The sequence below is a fragment of the Aquila chrysaetos genome, chromosome 18 (assembly GCF_900496995.4).
Source record: "Aquila chrysaetos chrysaetos chromosome 18, bAquChr1.4, whole genome shotgun sequence".
In the NCBI taxonomy this organism is placed as follows: domain Eukaryota; kingdom Metazoa; phylum Chordata; class Aves; order Accipitriformes; family Accipitridae; genus Aquila; species Aquila chrysaetos.
Genome location: NC_044021.1, coordinates 271424 through 287319, shown reverse-complemented (window position 1 = coordinate 287319; position 15896 = coordinate 271424). Strand labels below are relative to the sequence as shown.

Sequence of the window (15896 nt, the reverse complement as noted above, 5' to 3'; positions counted from 1 at the left end):
GGAAGGGTGGAATTCTGTCACATAACAGATTAGAACGATTTCCAGAAATTTTAAGAAATTTAAGAAAAGGATGTTCCTGGCCTTTACCCCAAACACCACAAACCTGGTGGAAATTGAAATGCCAAGAAATTATTTACTATGGAAACGAAACTTTTATTCTTAAGTACTGGCAAATTTACTATACAAAACTGCTAACATTCAAAGACTGCCATTGTTAGAAAACAAAATTTATTGCCAAAAATAAATCACCTACACTTTGAAATAACACAAGTAACATAAGAGAGCTGAAGTCTAAACATAAACAGGGTTTCTGAATTGGTTTGGTGTTTGGGTTTTTTTGCCTGTTAGCATCTCTAAAGAAAGAAGAAAAAAAGCAGAGAAGTGTTAGCAATGAAAATGAAGTATCAGTACTCTAAAAGAAAAGAGTTTATACATACAGCACTCAAAAATAATTGGTAAGGACCTACAAAGCTAAAGAAAAAGTTTAGAAAAGGCACAAGACAGTTTAGAAAGAACACATACTTACTATTTTGTTGTTAAGACTACAGGATTAATGGCCATGATTGAATCTAGTCTGCAGTTGATCGGAATTGTAATCAAACTCATACTTGAAAATCATTCCATGTGAAATATTATGGAGTAGTATTCAGAAGAACTTTAATGCACCATTAACATTTTAAGTATCCATTTAAATAACTTAACATACATCCTCAAAATATTTCAAAGTTCTTTTCAATTTCTCACCATATTTCCACATTCTCTATTTTAGGCGTGTAGCAAAAAAAAAAAAAACAAAAAAAAACCCAAACAAACAAAAAAAAAAACCCAAGCAAAACCCAAAAACATAAAGAACCCTTTTTTAAAGGATTTGTTTATTTTCCCACCTTGAGCATAATATCTGGAAATATACTAAAAAAAATGTATTTTGCATGTAAGTAAAATTTAACTTCTTGTTCTTTATGAAATAAATTCACTGTTTTGCAGAGAAACAATGGGCAATGACCTAAGCAACATTTTAGTCATTACTGCATGAGCAATAAATCAAGTATTAAGCAATGGTTCAACCTGGCCTCATTACTTTACGTTAGCTAACAGGATTCTACAAGATATTTGCACCAGCCACCTGGGCATACTCTTAATCTGGTAGGATTTACAAGTGGTTTAGATTTCTAAGCTGAAGTATAGCAAAACCAAATTCTTACTCAACTTGTTTAAAACTGGTGGTCTGGGGAAATAAGGCCCAAAGTACTGCAAACTTTAAAGACACTTCCTCTCCTTTTGGGCCCCTTGTTCAGACCTACTGGCTACTTTCAGCTACAACTGACAAGATCTTGAGTCCTGAACAGATTTTATAAAATGAACCAAAACCCATTTCTGCTCCCATTAAAAGAAGAAAACAGCATTTATGCAACCAGCTGTGAGAGCAGCAAAGAAAAAAAAATCAACATGGAGATTAGAAAGAGCTCAGAAGCAAGAAAAGTTTTAGATGTTTCTTATCTTCTAACACTAGAGACTGAAAGACTCAAAGCCACAAGGGAGCAGGTTATATCGGTCCTTCGTATCCTATTTTACTTTGTGCGGTAGCTCTGCCAGTAGCCTGTAACAAAGGGAAGCTTTTGGTTCTCTTCACCTTTAACAACAGGCTAGGCAAACTACTGTTTGAGAGACCAGAGGGCCTAGTCCCCGGAATGAGTGACTGACAGTAGATACTACCATCATAGTCTGAGCATATTTTGAACTACCTTGTAGTAAAGAAAGTAGAATCTGACACACAAAATAAATACCCTTTTTGATCTTGTCACCAGTCAAGTTGCAAAAGTGAGGGGGGAGAGTCAAAACAACACTACCAGAAGACAGAACTCATACTGCAACTTTGCTGCTGTTGTGACATGGGCCATGAAATGTTATCTGCATACTTGTCATTAAGGAGAATGAGATAACAGCTTCTCTAGCATAAAGCTGACAATTTTAGACCTTAAAGAGAAATCTTACCTCACGGAGATTTCTCACCTTTTTATTTGGAACAGAAAGGTATTATTACTGTGAGCAGACCCAAAACACTTTCCGAATGATAAGCTGGTATCAATACAGTACATGTGAAAGAGTCAGTAGAGGAAATGCTTCTGTGAATATTCAATCTCAGTTTGGAAGCAACAATCTGATCACAGTGACACTGGAAGATAAAGGTGTACTACGCAAACAAAAATCAGGTATTACTTCTACATTTCTGTAAGTCTATCTTTTATTTATGGTAGGTTTATTTATGTTCCTAGAAACTACTATTTAGACTTTTTGTCTTTCCTGCAACTCAAAAAGCACTCAGGAAACAACCAAGGTGGCCAGAGACTTTCATACAGTCATATAAACATCTAGGCTGGATGTTTATATGGAGACCTCTGGAGACCTGGATGTCTATATGGAAACCTCTGGAGATCATTTAGTCTGACCTTCTGTTGTAAGCAGAGTCAGGTTAGGTTATCCAGGGTCTAGTCAAGCTAAGTCAGTTTCCCTATGCAGAAGGAGATCACCACATAAAGACTGTCCATGTAAATATATGAGAATCTAAGATGAAAAGTATCTTGAGTACTGTTTTCAGCTGAACAGCCTCTGAAATTCAGACACAGTTTTTTCTTCTCTCCATTCTTTGGGAAATAAAACATCATCTTTTCCTAATTTTGCTTGTATTAAATAAAAAAACAAGCAATGATCTGTCATACACAGAAGATGGGAGTCTGACATTTAGAATCAAAACTGTTTCCAAAGTAGACAGTAGCATCCTCCTTTTGCCTAACAAAATGCACGGACACCAAAAAAAGTATTCCACCCTAAATGAGAGAGCTCTAAATAAAAGATAAGAAAAATGCCATTTGGCTGAAGAAACCTTCAGTACCTAAACAGCTTAATAATGCCATTGAAGAAACAAGCCAAGTCACTTCTAAACTGAAGTTAACATACTAAAAACTCCGAAGCGTCACACTACACTAAGGGAATTTAGCATATTTGTACATCTGACTAGTTGATGACACCTGCATTCTCAGAAATATTTGGTAAAGTGGACTAGCATTCAGTCTTGACATGAATTAATTTATCTTTACAAATGTATCTTTTGTCAAAGTGAACTACACTTAACCTGCCTTCGTTCATCTAAAAGAAATACATTTTTGACTCAAGTCCCTGGCCAATGTTATTTTTGTTTCCAATGCTGCTAACTTTTGAGGAATCACTCCAGACATACTAGCAGTATCAGCATTACTAGTCAGACAAAGCAACACCATTAACAATTGTTCTGGATAAGAGCAAACTGAAGTATTTTGCCCAGTGAAGTGCCTGTAAAGCAATATAAACAAGGAGTTTATAAGTTTAAGTGTCTGGCCTTATATAGCCAAACACAAAAGAATCTGAAAAACAAACTACTTCTACAAGTTCTTCTAAGACTGTGGTATTTCAGCACTGACATTAAGGTTTCATTCCTAGTTGTCTCCTGTGCTTCAGAACTGAGCCAGTGAATGCTGCTATGAAATTTTCAATTAACATATTCACGATCAGACACCACTCATCTAAAGGGTCTTCAGTGGAGGTTTTCTTAGCCAGCACAGCAGAAGGACTGGTGCTTACTGGCTTTAGATACTTTTGAATCAAAAGACTGCTCTTTGAGGAAAAAAAACCACAAAGTAAAAGAAAGGAGTTCTTCTGACCTAAGCAACACAAAGTTTCTTCTGTCTTCACTGGTGATGAAGTGACCAGCAATCCAAGAACAAACTGAATTTATTTCATCCCAAAATAACAAGGAAAGTAGTCCTTTCTTCTCCATGGGAAGTCACCAAGCAATTTCTGCCCCCTCCATTCATCTGGACATGCATGCCAATATCTGTTTTTCTGCTTATTCCAGTGGGCAGCACTGCTTCATAAACTGTTCTGCTCTCCCAAGTAAAATTTCAAACTGCTTGTCAGCAAAGTAGAAGAATGATTACCTTGGAAAAATGACGATGATGATCCCAAAAAGCATGCAGACCTTTATCAGGAGCTTAATTAGTCCCTGAACTACCTGGAAATTCTCCAATTAATTATGCAGTATGTAAATAGAATTGGTAATCACACTAAAACTATTTCAAAAAAAGTATTAGGAAGCTCTAATGGCAGAGAATTTGCCTAGAAGGTTGCAAGTTGTTCAAAGTACAGTTAGTGCTCTTGACATTGGCACCTCCTGCTTTTGAGGGTAGTACTGGAAACCTAGGTACAGCTTCCAAGCTAAACAGGCAGAGAAAGTTGCCAGAGAAAAGACTGAAGACACCATGCAGACAAATGACTCCCTTTCAAAGACTTTTTGAATATGAAAGAACACTCACTGTTAAGAAAAAGGCTTGCACATGTTCAAGTCTATCAGGATAGGAGTCCTCTGAGCTAGTAAAATGTGCCCCTTAAAAGTTATAAACTAGCATGGTCTTAAGTTACATCAACTGCAAAAGGAAAGCCATCAACCTAATCTAGCTCAGTCATGCTCCAGAAAGTTGCAAATGAAAAGGAGACATTTACAGTATTCTGGATTAGAATGATTTCATTTCCCACTTCTGACTTGGTCATAATTCTTATGAAAAAAGAACACTTCTACCTCACAATACATAAGCTTTTGGTAAATTCAATGCAGAAAAGCCATCATCCCATTTCTGAACTGTAGATAGCAAGAAATTCCTCTGATTTAACATTAATCTCAAAGGCACATCTTTGTCAAGCAAAAGCCACAGAAAAATTCCCAATTTTAAACATAAGTATTGTACAAACTACTAAAAGAACAGTTAACAAGTGTTGGAAAGGACAGCCAAGTAACAGAAAGCCAGAAAAAGTGCTACAAAGCAGTTGTTTTCCAAGATTCAAAATGCCAACAGAGATCCAAAATTCATGCAACACATTGCCTCTTCACAACTGAGGCAAAAAACTCTGGATGCCAACTTGTTTTGTACCAACAACTGCATGCCTCAAAACCGGATTCTTTTTTTTGTGTAACTTTGATGAAGTTAAGCTCCAGAGTACCTGTTCAGAAAAGCCAAGTTGTTAAGGAAAAGAATAAACTCAACTAAGTTTGTATTTTAGATGAAGTTTAACTTCAAATAGCTCTCCAGTTTTATTTTAAACAAACTTCAAAAGTTTCAGACTGTACACTAGCGTGTGAATACTCAATTGCAGGCACTAAAAAGCAATATATTGTTCTCTCAGCTTCTCACTAATAGACAACATTTCCTGTGCAGATAAGCTGGTTTTGCCTAGGTAAGATTCAGCAGTAAGGGAGGACAAATAAAAGGGGGGAAGAGGCAGGGAGGAATCTGTGTCATCACTTAGAAGATCAAAACAAAAGGCATACCTCGAGATACAAGTGGGGCTTTGTAGATGACTGAGGATTATGGAGGTAGCTGGGAAGAGCATGTGATAACAGCTTTCAAAGACGGTACCCTTTCTACACTAACCTGCCTGCAAGGAAACAGTGGAACACCTGCAGTATGCAAAGGGAAAGCAGCCTGGTCTAAATGAAAAAGAGGGTGAAAACCATTTCAGTGACGTGCCTAAAACAAGCACTGGCATAGTAACTATGAAGAATTTGGGCATCAAGCTATAACATACCCTAACTCAATGCTGATATTACTGAACATTGAAAATGCTGTCCAGATGAAATTTCTTCATTGTTCATCTAAAAAGTTTCAACATTTAAAGCACTATCTGATTGTTATTTTTTTTTTCTGTAGTAAGCAGCAGTTACCATCTCTAGACATATAAATCAAATTCACAAGCTGAATGAGAAGTATTCCCTTACATGCCTGGCTCAAAGTATTTTCATCAGCAGCACGCAGTCCAGCTGGAGGTCAGCAGCTAGTGGTATATCCCAAGAGCTGATACTAGGACCAACACTAGTTAACATCTTTGTTAATGACCTGGATGATGGGAGAGAGTGACCCTCAGCACAGTTACAGATGATACAAAATTGGAAGAAGTGGCTGATACATAAGATGGTTGTGCTGTCATAGAGGGACCTTATCAGGCTGGAGAAATGGGCTGATGGGAATCTCATGAAGTTTGAAAAAGTGAAATGCTAAACTGCCCTTGGGAAGGAATAATCCCCCACACCAGTACGCACTGGTACCAACTGGAAAGCAGCTTGGCATAAAGTGACCAGGGATTCCCAGTGTTGCATCAAGGAAGGCCAACAGCATCCTGGGCTACATTAGCAAAAGTATCTCTAGCAGGTCAAGGAAGGTGACCCCTTCCTTACCCCTCTACTCAGCACTGGTGAGGCCACACATGGAGTGCTGGGCCCAAGTCTGGGTTCCCCAGTAACAGAGAGACATGGACATACAGGAATGAGTCCAATGAAGGTCCAAGAAGATAAATAAGGGACTGAAACATTTGTCATACATGGAAATTATGACAGAGCTAGGACTGTTTAATCTCAAGAGAGCTCGGGAAGGATCTTACTGATGGGTCTCACTAATGAGAGGGTGTAAAGAAGATGGAGCCAGGCTCTTCTCACTCGTGCCCAGTAAAAGGACAAGAAGCAATGGGCATAAGCTGAAATACAGAAACCACCATTTAAATTTAAGAAAAAACTTTTTTACTGGAACAAGTTGCCCAGAGCAGTTGGAGAGTCTCCATCCCTGGAGATACTCAAAACCCTGACTGGACAAGGCCTTGAGCAACCTGCTGTAGCTGACCCTGTTTTGGGCAGGAGAGTTGGACTAGGTGACTTTCAGAGGACACTTCCAGCCTCAACTACTCTGCGATTCTGCAAAATACTTGAACAATCTCAAAGCAGAATCTGAAGCAAATACATCTTGTGTCATGCCAGTGCTGAATCAAATTAAAAAACACAAGGTCATTAAGTTGAAAATATCCTGGCCCTAGATTCCCAAGAACTGCGATAGAAAGACTGAGAAAAGAAAAACCTTGTAAGAACCTGACCAAAACTAGGTTTCAAAGAAACCAGCTCATTATTTTGTTATCATAGGCAACCTACAACACACAGCTTGCATTAAAGCTCACGTGAGCCAGCTGTTCTGACTAATAGTTTTAATAATCAAGATTGAGGGAATATTTTCCTACAGATAGAGGCACTAAGGCTGTAAGAAAAAAACTTTTTTTTCCCCTGTGTACTATAACAGATACACTAGCTAAAATACTTCAGGCTAGTTGAGTAACATACCGTTTCCCTGCACGTTCACCTCCCAGGATATTTATTTATTTTTGGTAAAAATTCTTGTACACATGCCCATAATTAATTTTCTGTTCTCTATCTTTAAAATGTATTACAGAAAGTTACAAGTGTAGTCAGATCTGTTCTACTAATGCAAAATCAAGACAACTAAACAAGCCTAGAGAGGTCAGTACTATTTCTTCAGATTCAAAAACTAGCTTACAGATACACCACCTACATGAAGCTTCTATTTTAAGAACAGGAAGTTAAATAGCCTAAAGATCTGCAAATATCCCACTGGTTAGGCACCAGGAGCCTCAAATACAAATTAAGAAGTCAGACATCTGACACTCTCCCTTCAACTTATTCCTAGGCATCAGTGTGCTGTGGAAGGGCTCTTACATTCAGAGATGCATCTCAAACACCGAACCCTTTCCCACCCATTCTTCTCCCCACACTTCTGACATGGCAGATAAGTACTTTTATGATTACACGAAGTTTAGCACATGCTATATGAAGGTTATCTTCAGATGTTTTTAGACTGACAGCACAGCAAAAATGATCTACACTTCCGATTTGATCGCTTTCTCATGAAAAAGTTGCTCCATTTAGTTGGCTCATACCTGATTACTGGCGGCCATTATCAAGGTTCTCGTAGGCGCAGATTGGGGTTTACCACTTGGCATAGGCAATGCGGGTGGTAAACTGGCCATAAGCTGAGTCGGTGCTTGCAGACTGAACTGGTAAACATTAGGAGCTGTGCAAGGTGGTGTATCAGAATCCTTTTGGCAGAGAAAAAGGGGAAAAGAAAAGCAACTTTACAGAAAGTACAGTATATACAGGCTATGCATGTGAAAATGCACCCAAATATCAACTCATGTGAATACTGTAAAATTTAATAATTTTTTTCAATGGTAAAAAATATAATATAATATAAGCAAGCACTATGTTTATTTTACACATCTAGCAAAAGTTTAATTGAACCTGCATCAAGGAGACAATGTCAACAGGTCTATGGCAATCACAGGTCAGTTCCAGTCAGCTCAAAAGCCAAAGTTATATCTCTACCAAATGCGCATTAAAAGATGGGAACTAAGGTTGGGAAAAAAACAGAACAAGAACAGCAACACTGTTAGTGATACAAGGGCTAGAATTTTAGATATCATGACAGAATCAGTCCTCTGAACAGTGTTCTGGATTGTACTTATCCGTACGGCAAAGTTACTCACTGTAATTGTTATAGTCTTCTCCCATTCTACCCAGCAACAGCAAAGTTAGGGCTCCACCTACCAAGAAACAAGGAGACGGTCTGCCAGTCAAGACTAGTATACGCACACCAGTCCCCACTTCACTGCTAGTTAGGAGTTCTGTTCCCCTCACTTTCCAACGGAAATCTGAGTGATAATTCTTCAGGGGAAGCAAGATGGATGTACGTTTACAGAAAAAAAGATACTATAATGGAACTGGTATTACTGATTACTATTCATCTTCCTTCCAGCCTGACCAACAGGAATTACAGATGCATCATAAGTAGTCATAGTGGTGATGTTAAAACACTGTGTGCCTGGAGCACTTAACAGACAACAAGCAAGGAGGCAAGCACAGATGTAGGGGTTTATAGGAATTACTGAAGCCTGAAAACACCCAACTTACTGCCTCAATTCTTAAATGACCAATTATTTTCTAGGTTGACAAAGTTGAAAGGCAAGCTACAGCCTTTTGAAACAACTTTGAACACAGACCTTGTAAAACTTATTTTTCAGCCATAACACAATGGCAACAGATAAGTACCCTTCCCTACATTTTACTGCTGCTTTTTACCTCACCCTTAATTCCAACGTGTTCTGAACTTGAAAATAATGGAAAAACCTATTCTTTATCCCAAAACACTAGTGTTTTTTCCATTCCCAGCCATCTGGCTCCAAGTATAGCAAGAGATGGGACTTGGCCAATTAGCAGTTTAGGAGTTACCATATTAAAAGACATTATTGGCTCAGATTATCAAGGATCTTTACTGTTAAAGTAATTACTGAAATATTCTATTGCTCTTTCTCTAAAAATTAATTGCCTGGAAGCAAAGACTCTTCACTTACACCAAGCAAACTTTAAATAGACCTCCAGTGCTACTACTTGCCCTCACATGGCCGTGCTTTCCAAATTAGATTCTTCAGTTAGAGAATAGGCTGTCTAGGAAAATGTTTTCAAGAACAGAAACAAAAAAATATTTTAAAGATTTTCTTGGGGAAAGGAGAAGGTCACTTAAGACAGACAGTTGTGAATACTGAGCAGCCTAAGCAATGAAGTACTAGAAAGCAAAATTTGCATCCCAGCTGAAGTGAATACCCACAGTAGAAACAGTCCTCAATAAAACTGTCAGCTTTTAGAACAATCACTCCTAAGTTGTGCTTACTAAAAAATAAGTTCTAGAAAGAAAGGAGCCGCTCTCCTACTAGGTCAACTAGTGGTAAAAGTTACAGAATGCCTTTGCAAAGCAGCTTCAGATATTTGCATCATTAATTCACTAGAGACAGATCGTACTGGTACCAAGAATCTGTGCAGAAACTTAAGTTTTATTCATGAGATCAGATGTTTACCATTTAATAAATACGTTCACAGTGGGCATGTTGTAGCACTGATCAAAAAATTAAGCTTAGTTGTATGCACGTGCAAAGCTGACTGCCTGAATGAGATGGCATTTTTCTCCTTTGCCCAATCTTAGAATATTAGCCATGGGAACAGGCTACGGTCTCTACAAAGATGAAGCTGATACTTTCTTAACTAAGTAGGTGGTAGAGTCAGGTACAGGGGCAAAAACCTGGATTTCTAAGCTGAGGTTTCTTTAGACACTATTGGTCATGGAATTATTAAAAAGCTTATAAAAAGAGAAAAAAATAAAGAAGGAGTAGTCATGTTTGAACACACAACTTCTGCGCATGCTCACAAGTAACCATGAGCAGGCAGATGGGAAGGAAAAGGGGATCTTAACCATCTATCCAAACCAATGCATTATCTTCTCTGATGCAACCTTCACAAACCTGACCAAGGAATAGTTTTAGTCTCTCCACTCTTTCTCATCTGCTTAGATACAATTAGACCCCCTGAAGATTCACATACCTAACCTAGATGGGACACTTGCCATTTACAAGATTTCTAAGGGGTTTTATGTAATAAAAAGTTAACTCCAGTATGGAAGCAGCACCAGATGGAAAAGAAAAGGAAGTCATATGGTTTAACTGAGACTAGATAAATTTCAGCACAAGGAAGCTTGTGCTGCTTTATTTTAATTTTGTAACAGGTATGTTCTTCTGCCTCAATGTTATTTACTGATACATGTCTCATACAAGTAGATTTTATCTCTCTTCTGAGGTCATCCTGGATTGCTAACAGGATTACTGTGTGGAATTGATACGTTGACTTCTCATCAGCATCAAAATCCTTTTGTGAAGAGCATTACCTTTCTTACTCAAACTGAAAGGTTAACCTCAGTGACCAGAAAATTGAGCCCAATGTGAACAAAACTGGTTTTCCACAAGCACTGCCTACACTGAGGGATTAAGTCTTATTTGGTCTTCTGGACAGGATTCTTAAGTGTAATGTGCAAGCTTGAAGCATTACAGAAGTTCAGAAGACCTACAAGTAAGTAAATGCACACAGGTAATACTCTGACACTTTAGATCCGTATCTGGAAGACAAAAGCTCTGACCCTTATTAGGGTAAGGGCTACAGACATCACACTGCAAAAAGATGAATGTAAAATAAAGGGGTAAGATCACTCAATTTTAGCAAATAATCTAGGGATAAAGCTACAATGACTGCACTAAGAGCCAAGATAAGTTCCCAATCTCTTGAATACTACTACTATGAATGCAAACCATACAGAGTCCCTCATCCTGCAAGGAAAATATCTTCTAAAGAGATGCTTTTGGAAACAAACAGAGACTGCCAGATACAGGTTTATCCTACCAGTAAGTTTCCGTTTTAAAACGTACTCTTTAAACCACTTTCAACTTCCTGACACAGAACTTAGTACCTGGAAGGAAGATTTCTATTATTCATAGCCTTGATTATTGAGGACTCTTTAATTTACCTTAATGTTAGAAAGAAGATAGAGTATGGAAGAGACCTAGAAACTCAAGTGTTAACGATGAACTCTCATCTAACTGCAAATTTTGCTTGAGAAGTGAGATCCCCTAGCCTTCTGTCTAGACAGAAACAGTGAAACACTGCAGTTCTATGAAAGATGAAGAGCTGAAGCAATCTTACAATCCAAACTTCTCTTCCTGACATCAGGAAAGAACAAAAAATCCTTTACTCCTCTGCAAAATGCACCTCCCATTATAAAAAGTCCCAGGACCCCATCAGCAAAACAATATTTACTTACCAGAAGCTCCTTACTAACTAGGTCTGGCTGTAAGAGCTTATTCCATTCCATTAATAACTCAAGGCTTAAGATACAAGGTAAACTGTACTGGTACATTCATCCATCAAGACAGCAGTTCAGTTTCCATGAATTTCATGTGCACTCGATTACACTCATATGCTTGCTTTCCATGATTCTAAATGCATGAAAAAGTGGTGCCTTCTGCTTTGTTTCATAATGTAGTCAGTTGAGAAGTTTCAACTGACTGACAACAGCTTCCATTTCAGAGCTTTCAATTTCCAAGACAATATTTTTTTTAAAAGCTGGAATGGCCTAAGAAGATTAATTCAGTCTCAGTCTGTTTAAGTTTTGGCCCAGCGGTAAAAGAGTCTAACTATCCTAGAAGTCAGTATTCAGAAATCAAAACTTAAACAATAGAATGCAAATTTCTTGCTTATGTGACAGATTTGGGTTCTTACACCCTAATGCCCACCTCCCAAGAATGAACTACAGAGGTCTTGGCAAGAAGGTTCTTACTGTTTCTATTCTCCAAACTTCTGCCACTAATTAAACAATTTTTTCCTCTTTCCCACAACATTCAGGAGCTGGAAGCTGACAGAACAATGACCACTTCAGTAAAAATTGTGTTCCATCTTTGAAAGCAAAGAACTGAAAATAGTGAGAAAATTGGTGTTTATAGTTAACACTTTACACAGATTTTTTTCATGTGCTCCTCTCTTTTCTTAGAATTAAAGTGATTTAACAGCTAACTGCTGCCAGTCTTACTCCTTTTGCCTCTTTTCCCATTCTGGCCTTCTCCATTATACTTGCCTTAGCATTTGACATTATTGAGCCAATTCACAGAGGTGAACCACAGAAATAGTAATCCCCTTTTTACTAGCTTCACCTTCTGAATCAGCTCACCATAGGATTAGGTGAACACCAGGGCAGAAAAGCAGGACCAGCTAGTGAACAGAAACATCCCTAGCAAGAACATCTAACTACTGGATTGGCTTAGTAAAAGTGTAAAACCACGCTCCTTGGAGCATAAAGCAACACCAGAAAACTTCAGACATTTCACAGTTTGGGGCCACGTGCAAGAGCAGAACTTCAGTGCATGTTCTCACTTGAATGGTTTTAGCCCCAGCATACTTAACTCTGCTCGATAAATCAACATGCTTCCAAAGTGATTACACCCCTCCTCCATCTCATTTCTTCTGCATCACCTTGTGCCATTTCCCTTTTTGGTAGGTGGAGCCATAACTTTAACTATGGTGTAAATACAGTAGAACTGAAAGGAACAAAATTTCTCCTTCTATGGGAGGTCACAAGGTAGAGAATTTACATCAATGCAGTTGTACCATTTCCATTTGCCAGCCTATAAACAATACAAACAGTCTTGAGTAAGATACAGTTGGTTGATTTTTCTGCCTTTAGGTCAACTGCATTACAAAAGGAAAATATCTGGGTCATTGTGCTTACAGGAGGGGAAAGTGAAAGAAGAGATACAGAATACACAAGCAAAATGAAAAATATGCATCCTCCAAAAGCATTAGTGTTAATTTTACAGAAAGACAACTAAAAATGTAATCTAATTAGTATCTACCAAGATTAAATACAAGCACAGTACCCCTTTAACCTCACCTCATATCCTGCCAGGCCTGACTGTGGGCTTATTCCATGTTTTATCAATACTCACTGTATTTCAGATAAGCCATCTTAAATTAAAAAAGGTCCCAGAAGTGCATCATTTCAAATTTCCTTTGTTACCCCTAATGCTTTCATTTCACAGGCTTTCAATTGGTCTGTATTGTTAAGAGTACAGTAATATTTCATGTTTTTCAAGTTAAGCACTCAATTATAGGACTCATTATGCAAGCTGAACATATACCATACTAGAATATAAATACTGAATTTAGGTTTTCTTCCATCCTAAAATGGCTTAGGTACCTCTGGTTTTTTTCAGGGGAGGGAATATTAAGATATGGCAAGAACAGGACTAGCCTTTGGCATCAGAAAGTAGTCTGAGCTTGACTGTTACAAAACTGTGTGCTTCTCTCCTTGCCTCACTGACATTATAGCAGTAAAATCCAATTTTACTTGCTGATGTACACATTCCTTCTATACCCTTTGCTGCTTAGAGTACTTGTTATTAAATAAAATTACTTTATAATTTTGTGCTCAAAATTGTGCCTCCTGCAGCTTTGCAGAAATTTATACTTACTTCAAGTGGATACAGATAAAAGACTGCTCAAGCAACTGAGACAGAAGAACTGAAGGAGAGCATAAGACAGTATAAAACAGCACATGGTCAGAGATATGGGTTAGAAACACAAAAAGAAATGTGGGACTACATGGTGAAAAATAGGCAAAAGCAGCACTGGAAAAATTTGTTCCCCTCTGGTCCACAGAAACTGTCAGTAATCTGCACAACAATAATAGGAGAAAAGAGTAGAGTTTTAAAGGATTTGGGGCTTAAACTCTTAAATGCCCCAAATCAGTCAAATGCTTTTCCCTGGTAACACCAGGTTGTCTGTGTCTGTGTGCTCAGAGTTGCCCACTGCTTTATTTGGAGACAAGCTGGCTGCAAGTCACTTCATCTTTAGTCTTTAAAGAAAGATGTAAGAGGCCTACTTATTAAAGTTCTTGCCTCTTATTTGTTCAGGAAGGGGAAAAGAGTAAGATAATATGTGCATTCTTCTACAAAAAGATGATCAGCTATCCATACACATATTTGAATTATTACTTTGGTTAGGACATGAGAATATTCAGGCATGTAGAAAGAAGGGAGAAAATCTTGCTCTCAGACTGAGAATTTTGTTAGGCCACCCCCTTCTGCCCCCTCTCCCTACACACACAATTTCAACTGGAACTCTACAAATTAATCATAACCATTAAGACAGATTTAACAAGACTACAGGAAGTGCTGTTACAGTAACTATTATGTAGTGTCTGTCCCTCTGCTGCAGATAAACACATGCCTTACACCTGCAAATTTAATTGCTTTAAAAAAAAGCAACATTTATCAGGACAAGATATGTCATATACTCTATCACCTCTATCTGTGAATAGGGAAGTACAACAGTTCCTTCTAATAAGCTGAAATTTCACAGTCTTTGACTAATAGGAAAGAAGGAGAGATGGTGATAACTTCATTAAGCATGTTGAGTTCAAGTACTAACCCACAATTACTGCAGAGCAAGTAACAGTTCCAAAGTCAGTGTGGATCCTGTATGCATTCAGCAGAATGATAGGAATAATGAGTATTAGTCTTATCAGTCATATTTGTATACTACTCTCACAATGTAAGCATCCAATCAAAGTACTGAATATGTAATACTTGAAGACAGTGAAAAGATGTGTTCCACGAAACACTTAAGACGCTGCTCAGCATATCCCCTAGCTGATGGGGGCAGAACAGCAGGCAGATCAAGCACTGACGTTCTGATGAAAGGTTGTTATAAAGCCTCAACAGCAATAGCGACAGCTAAAATTTCAAGAACAGTCTGAAAAAGCATAGTATAAATGCTAAAAAGTAAAATAGAGGCAAGGATTGTGTTCTCCCCCAAACTAGACTACACAGGTACCTTGTTCACTGAAACTTCAACTACCTTGACATGACTGCATGGTCTTGAGAACTCAGAACTCTTCACAAAATAATCTTGTCATAGAAGCCCAAAGAACATTATCACCAGAAACACTAAGATAAGGTGTATGAAATTTCTTAGATCCAAACTTCTAACAGACAACTTTGAGATTCTGTGCTGGACTGGATATGAGATTATATATCCAGAAAAGAGCTTTAAAACTTTCCTATGAGCCATTACATCTGTTACTGATATGGAGGTATCACTGTCACGTAAAATGCTATGCTTTATTTGGCATAACAGCCTCAAAACTGTGGAGGATACTTAGCACCAGGAATTATACCAGACGAAAATGAGACTGCAAAACCATACCTAGGACTATTTTTTACTTGGCAGAGACCGTTGATCAGGCAGCAGATATTCTCCAGCACTACTTTAGGACTTCCTGAGCTAATAAAAAGCAGCTTTCCACAATGCTTAAGCAACAAGAAATCCAGGTCACCAGTTCAGAGTGCAGGTCCAAAACAAAAAAGCAGCCGGGGGGGGGGTAGAAATAAAAAGGCATTTTCAAGAGGAATTTGGTCACTGCTTAAATTCAGACAGACATCTGCAACTAGCCAGAGCAAGCACAGAGCTGGGGGCAAACATAGCTCATTTCATCTGGTTTCAGATTTTCATAACAATCACTTAACTCAGTATGAAGGTTAAAGTGAGATTTCCTAATGCCAAAGGCTTATTTTCTATTGTGGAACAGTATGACTCTTGCTCCCAT

At 38.1% G+C, this 15896-nt stretch overlaps 1 protein-coding gene across 5 annotated transcripts in view; it reads right to left on the bottom strand.

The window, feature by feature from the left end:
- TENT4A (terminal nucleotidyltransferase 4A) overlaps positions 1 to 15896 on the bottom strand; it is a 62606-nt gene that overhangs the window by 5717 nt on the left and 40993 nt on the right. For 2 of the 5 annotated variants that reach the window (XM_030041798.2, XM_030041797.2), the window contains exon 11: positions 7801 to 7959. The exons of 2 other annotated variants lie outside the window; for them this stretch is intronic. In XM_030041798.2, the coding sequence (XP_029897658.1) occupies positions 7801 to 7959 (159 nt within the window). Of the gene's footprint in view, positions 1 to 7800; positions 7960 to 8406; positions 8464 to 15896 lie in introns of those variants that run through there. One more of the 5 variants, XM_030041802.2, reaches the window with a different exon arrangement.